Below are 6,919 nucleotides of genomic sequence, written 5' to 3'. Positions count from 1 at the left end.
AACCACTAGTGAAATCTACGGCCCCGGGGTCTATCTTTTATCATATTGTTTTCAGATCTATTATTCCAAAAACCCAAAAATACCTTACTGCACTTTTTATTTGCCTCTTTTATTTTGTGTTCTTGTGTGATCTATTTATCAAAACTCATACCATTTAATCTATCTTTTTACCGAGGAGGGATTGACAACCTCTCTTACATGTTGGGTTGCGAGGATTTGTTCTTTGTGTGCAGGTACGGTTTACATAGTGTTGCTTGGTTCTCCTAGTGGATTGATAACATTGGTTTCATAACTGTGGGAAATACTTGTCGTAGCTGTGTTGCATCATCCCTACCTCTTTGGGGATATACCAACGCAGATTCAAGCCACGTCAACTGGTTTCAATGTTGAATTGTAGCATTTCAGAGATTTTCCCACCAGGTTTACTTTTGTCATCAGGATTCCTAATAAGATTAAAATCACCAACCAACAACCATTCAACATCCTCTCGGATCTGAACCCTAACTAACCAATTCAAGAATTCAGGTTTCTTATCATCTTGACCTGGAGCATAAATATTAGTAAGGGTCCAAGAACTTCCACACTTAATAGATTGGAGACCCACAAAGGCATCAAAATTATATTGAAAAATAGTTCTCCTTTACAGTGAGCAGAGGTCAATACAACCAAAATACCTCCAATCTACCAATGGATGGAGTGAAAGCAAAGGAATCAAACATTGGGGGGCATAGTTTCCTATTAAAACTGATGTCAATGGACTCTTTCTTTGTTTCCTAGTAGAAAATGGAACAACTAAATTCAAAAATCTTGTCCTGGATGTGTAAGCACTAATCAGGTGGATTCAAACCTCTTATGTTCTAGTTTAACACTTTTCAAGATTGCTTGACCATTGATAACACCAAGTTAGGAAAGATCATCCACAGTAGGATCCAAGCACCTGGCCAATTCCTAGAGGGAAGGCCCAAGTGGTAACTTAAAGGAATTTATAACTCCCTAGAGAGGACCAGGTGAAGACAATGAAAGCCCAAAACCTAGTGCCTATATATATGAGCCTGGAAATGACCACGTTAAAGGCAACCTTAATAAAGTACCGATAAGATAGCAGGTCCACATAAAAGATACCATAATGAACACCATAACAAGTTGGTAGATCAAAATAAAACACTTGGGCACACGCGCGTACCCTGCTGGATCGAACTAACCAGCCCGACAAGAAGCGCATGACGAGCCCGGCGCGCAGGCTTCCTGGTCTCACCCGAGTGGAGCAGCCCGACACATGGCGAAGGATGCTACCAGACGGACCATGCCTTTCCCTTCGCGCGTGGGGAAACACGTTGGCACGAGGAAGCCTGCCATAGAGAGGTGGCCTCAGTTGCACCCATGGCCCACATGTCATGAACCCTTGAGGAAAACCAGCCAAGTGTGGGGGGACCGCGAAGATCAAATGGCGCAGAGCGCACCAGCCGGGTGTGCGTGGGCATCTCGGTCTCGTCTGAGCGATGCAGTCCGGCAGGGGGCGAGCTGACAGTCAGACCCACTCAACCATCATGTGTGGGGCAGCGCGTGAAACAATGCACGTGCGCCCAAAGAAAAACCCACACAGAGAGGTGGCCCAGTCACGCCTGCGGCCCACCCGTCATGGGCCCCCGAGGCAAGTCGTCTGGGTGCGAGGCGCCCGTGCAGATTGGAAGGACCACAAAGCCGTAGGGAGCCAGTCGTGTGAGGCTAGCGTGCAACCGACAACGCGGAGCGGGCATTCTCAACCGCAGAGGCTCGCAGAAGGCATGTACTCCACCATATAGTAATGAAGTTGTCACCTGCCTCTCTAGTTTGAAATGGAAGCGAAGAGGTTCCTCGTGTTGATCTAAAAATAGATGGAATGAAACACATAGTAGTCTGTGGATTACATCAACTCATATCATGAGAGAAATTATATGTATCCTCCAAAAAAGGGATCACTCCCGTGAAGCTCCTCTAGACGCACCGGGGCGACAAACTCCGGCCGCTGCCGGTTCACTCCCCTCCTTCCTCCTCCCTCGCCGCCGCCAAAGGGTGTGGCCAGGTGAAGCCTGGTTGGCAGAGGCGGTGAGTGCCGGTGTCTTCGTCCAAGGAGTGGCGCAAGCCGGGCGTCATGGTGTGTTGGTTCTCCGGCGCGCGGTGAAGGCGCGATGACGGGACACGGGCGGTGGCGGCAGATCCTGAGCTGGCGTGCCTGGATCCTATCCCCACCGGCGAAGGCTCCTCTTGTCAGGTCAGGTTGGACGGGTTCGGGCCATGTGCCCGGATTTGTTTCACCTGACGCGTATGTTTCTACTTTGTTGGTGGACGTCTCTGATTAGCGCTTCTGCCTCCTGCTCTCCTGGTTCAAGGGACTATCAGCAAGGAGAAATTCTTTGCCCGGATCTGCCGGCACAAATTGTGTGACGACGTCTACGGACGCTGCTAACCTCCTTGGAGGGCATCGTCATGGTGGCGGTCCCATCGAGCTCCGAGCGAAACCTCAAGTTTGGCTTGCCGGACTAGACAGTGGCAGCATGTGGCTTCGTCTACCTCTTTGGAGGCACTATTTTGGAGCTCATATCTGCCGGAGAGATCGCAAAGGCGTAGCGGCTTTGGATCACCGCATAGACTCGCCGAGAAGGGTCGTTTGCTCCAGGGGAAACCTGGATCTGGTTCTCTTGGGGGGCCTCGTTCTTGTTGCAAGTGTTGGCTGGAGGGGTCCAGAGATGGAGCGGCATCGTATGTACCGTGTCGACGTGAGTGGGTCTCGGCGGAATGGTGCAATGGAGTCTCGGGGCGGATGAGTCTACGGATGAGTGCAGGGCGGTGTTGTTGTTTGGCATTGTGGCGGTGTCCACGGCTGACCAGCCTAGCAAGGATGATGCGAATCTTTTTCCTAAAGATGGGTTAGTGGTAAGCGTGTGCAGGCGTTGTACACTTTGGCTCCGCTGCACCGGGTGTTTGCTCCTGGTACACCATATGCAAGCGGATCGACGCTGACCCCGGCTCTAGATGGTGAGGCGCAAGGGCATTCCTTGTCGTGTTTGTAGGTGTGGGTGGTGGCTTCGGGTGGTCTGCATCACATGATGAAGAGGCCGGGGCTTGCTCCCCTTTTCGAAAATATCTGTATGCTCCAAATATGCATATCCATGTGAAAACACAACACATATTGACTGTTTAATTTAAAGTTTGTACAGGAGCACTAACACGTATACGTAGGACCGATCGATAAGCAGGTGCATAGCATAGCGTTGTCATAATAACAAATAAGCTCGATCGATCGATGGATCACATGGCGGTGTATCTGGTGGAGTCGGCGTTGACGGTGGCGATCACGACGGCGATGCCGAGGAGGAGCACTATAACGGCGGTGAAGTTGACGAGCAGCGCCTCGGCGCCGTACTTGCCGACGAGGCGCGCGGGCGGGGACTGCAGGAAGGTGAGCTTCTCGAGGAAGCCGAGCTGCGCATTGCCCACGGCGAGCGCGAAGACGAGGAGCCCCAGTACGGCGTGCCACGGCACCGCGGACCGCCTGGTCTCCGGCGCGGCGCCAGGGAAGAAGAAGGCGAGGAAGCCGGCGAGCCACTGGAGCGCGTAGAGCGTGATGGTGGCGATGCCGACCCAGGCGTGCAGCGAGTAGAGGTTGGGGATGGCGGCCTCAGCGTGGAATTTGAAGACCGCGTAGACGCCGACGAGGCCGACGGCGAGCCCCGCGGCGTGCAGCGCCAGGTGCGCCTTCGTCCTGGCGTCCCGGCTGACGGAGGCCGGGAAGGTGCGGTAGGCGAGGATGGCCTCCCCGGCGATGACGACGAGGCCGATGAGCATGAGCGGCGGGTGGACGTTGAAGATGCGCTGCTTGTCGCTGGAGCGGAAGGCGAGGCCGCCACGGAAGCCGATGCACCAGAACAGCACCAGCGCCGTGGCTGCCACCGCCAGCACGTGCACCACCAGCGTCCGCACGCCCGCCGCCCTGCTGGCCGGCGGTGATGCCCCCGCCTTCATGGTTCTTGGCTGGCTAGCTGCTGATCTCGTTGCTCGGAGGACTGACAGTTCGTTGCTCCGTAACAGAATGGAATTGAAACGGCGGGCAGAGGTGCATGTAGATGTAGTAGAGCAAGGCTGGATCCATGGCCAACTAGCGGTTACATTTATATGGACGTGGTTGCTCTCGCCGCCGCAGCCACGCACGGGCACGGGGCCATTCCACGCGGATCCGATCGATCTTTTCTAGCTGGACTGCTTTGTTTTCTCTTGATTTTTCGGCATGTGTCATGGTCAATCGCCCGGGTAAGGCAGTCAGGCAATTACTGATGGAACGACTGATTTAGCCTAATCAAGTCGCTGCCAACATCATATTGATGGTGTTCGAGAGAAAAAGATCAATTCATGCATGGTACAGTGCACTGAGCGTGTGCTATACGCTCTAATTAAGCTCGGGCGGGCTTCACCTTCAAGGTCAGTCAAGCTCTCCAAGAAGAGAGGCCCAGTTTTTTTTCTTTTGCGGGCAAAAAAAAAAACTCAGGGTCGGCTTCTATGGTCCTAGAACCGCATGGAGACGCAGTGGACCATCCTTGTCGATAGTAGGGATCTTGCTCTGTTTTCGATGTTTTTACGAGTTTGTTTCGGGTTTGTGTTCTGCTGAGGAAGATGAGGCGGTAACGACTCTTTGAAGATGGAATGAGATTATCCTTGTCTAGTCCCCATTCCGGAAATGCGACTAACGGAGGGCGTGTGAAGGTGTGTGTCTTCGGTGGATCTAGCAGGATCTGGTCGGTGTTGGTATTTGTACAAGAGAGAGAGGGATTGATGGAATTGTTTATTGTACTGCTTGAGCCTCATAGGCATATATATAGGAGTATAAAGATCAACTTAGAGTATAAGATAAGTCAGAACAAATCCTAGTCTATCTGGTCTTTCCTAATAATCAATATACTCAACATCCCCCCGTAGTCACAACGGTAGTGACGCAGACGGTGAGACTGGAGAAGAATCCGAAGATAAGCCAACAGACACCCCCCCCCCTCCCCCAAAGTCGTAACGGTCGATGCATCGCAGTGGTCGTGACTGGAGTGAAAACCGACGAGGTTGTTCAAGCAAGGCGGTATCCCTTTGTGCCGTTTGTCGAGGTAGCTGTCGGTGTCAAAACCGGCGGATCTCGGGTAGGGGGTCCCGAACTGTGCATCTAAGGCCAATGGTAACACGAGGCGGGGAACACAATACCCAGGTTCGGGCCCACTCTATGGAGGTAATACCCTACTTCCTGCTTGATTAATCTTGATGAATATGAGGATTACAAGAGTTGATCTACCACGAGATCGTAATGGCTAAACCCTAGAAGCCTAGCCTATGAGGTTATGATTGTTGTCCTACAGACTAAACCCTCCGGTTTATATAGACACCGAGGGGGCTAGGGTTACACAAAGTCAGTTACAGAGAAGGGAATCTACATATCCGAATTGCCAAGCTTGCCTTCCACGTAAAGGAGAGTCCCATCCGGACACGGGAAGAAGTCTTCGTCTTGTATCTCCATAACTTAACAGCCCGGCCAAAGTATATAGTCCGGCTGTCCGAGGACCCCTTAATCCAGGACTCCCTCAGTAGCCCCTAAACCAGGCTTCAATGACGATGAGTCCGGCGCGCAGATTGTCTTCGGCATTGCAAGGCGGGTTCCTCCTCCGAATATTCCAACATAGCCTTCCGAACAAAGAAAACGTGTCCGGCTCTGCAAAACAAGTACCACACACAACCGTAGAGAGTATAATATTTCACGAGTCCAATCTGCTGACAACTTTTTGTAGCGTGACATCATGCCACTGCCCGGTCATTATTCGAACCGTTTTTTAGCCTGCCGCTCCGTATTTCGAGGTGCGGCTTCATTGGCACATCTTGTCAAAGCAGAGATCGTGTCCCCTTATCACGGGATTCTCATCAATACGTGCATGGGTAACCCAACCATGTCATGTGCACGGCGCTTGGGGAATAGGCAAGTTTTAAGGCGAGTGAGGAGGCATATGACTTTTACTGCCTTCATAAAGGGATAAGGATTCATCCTCTTTCACCCACGCCTTCTCCTTCCTCTGCCCATCCATCCTCGAGCTCCAGCGCCCAAGCTCTCGCCTTCTCCGCCCAAAAAAGCACTCCAATCATGTCCGGATCCAGAGCAGGAGGCAAGTGGATGGCCTCCTCCGTCGAGAAGGACATCAAGAAGCTCCGGGAGGCCGGATATCTAGCCAAGGAAATCGCTCACCGATTTCCGACCAAGGGACAAATCGTCCCCACCCTGGAGCCCTAGGAGAGGGTGGTGTTCCTCACACACTTCGTTCGCGGGCTGGGATTCCCCCTCCACCTGTTCGTCCGCGGACTGATGCACTACTACGGGCTGGACTTCCACGATTTGGCCCCCAACTCTATCCTCAACATCTCAGCATTTATTGTCGTGTGTGAGGCCTTCCTCCGCATCCCACCTCACTTCGGCCTACGGCTGAAGACCTTTAATGTGAAGCCGAAGGTGGTGAGCGGCCAACAAGCAGAGTGCAGAGGCGCCATGGTGGGCAAGATGCCCAATGTCACTTGGCAAGAAGGCTCCTTTGCGGAGACTATTAAAGGGTGGCAATCGGGGTGGTTCTACATCACCAAGCCGCGCAGCACCAATTGGGTGGCGGCCCCCGCATTCCGATCTGGAGTCCCGATGCGGCTCACCTCCTGGCAAGAGAAGGGCCTGTCCTGGGGCTCTCCGGACGAGCTGACAGCGCTCCAGACGCGCGTCCAGAGCATGATAAACAAGAAAGTCAAGCTTGTCAACATGATTCAGGTTATGCTCGTCCGCCGGATTCTTACATGCCAACGCCGGACTTGCTATCTGTGGGAGTTTGATCTGACCAAGCACCAGACGCTACTAGAGCTCTTCGACACGATGCAC

At 52.7% G+C, this 6,919-nt stretch overlaps 1 protein-coding gene across 1 annotated transcript; it reads right to left on the bottom strand.

The window, feature by feature from the left end:
* Window positions 1-3,152: 3,152 nt before the first annotated feature.
* Window positions 3,153-4,183, bottom strand: LOC123162862 (probable ascorbate-specific transmembrane electron transporter 2). The gene has a single exon (XM_044580619.1). The coding sequence runs from the start codon at window positions 4,000-4,002 to the stop codon at window positions 3,289-3,291; it is 714 nt and encodes a 237-aa protein (XP_044436554.1). The 5' UTR covers window positions 4,003-4,183; the 3' UTR covers window positions 3,153-3,288.
* Between the last annotated feature and the right edge of the window lie 2,736 nt (window positions 4,184-6,919).

The sequence above is a fragment of the Triticum aestivum genome, chromosome 7B (genome assembly GCF_018294505.1).
Source record: "Triticum aestivum cultivar Chinese Spring chromosome 7B, IWGSC CS RefSeq v2.1, whole genome shotgun sequence".
Lineage (NCBI taxonomy): Eukaryota > Viridiplantae > Streptophyta > Magnoliopsida > Poales > Poaceae > Triticum > Triticum aestivum.
The sequence above is the reverse complement of the archived record's forward strand: the minus strand, read 5'-3'. Positions and strand labels throughout refer to the sequence as shown.

Bases quoted from the DNA above. Each gene is read 5' to 3' on its own strand.
- LOC123162862 (XM_044580619.1), bottom strand. From the start codon at position 4,002: ATGAAGGCGGGGGCATCACCGCCGGCCAGCAGGGCGGCGGGCGTGCGG.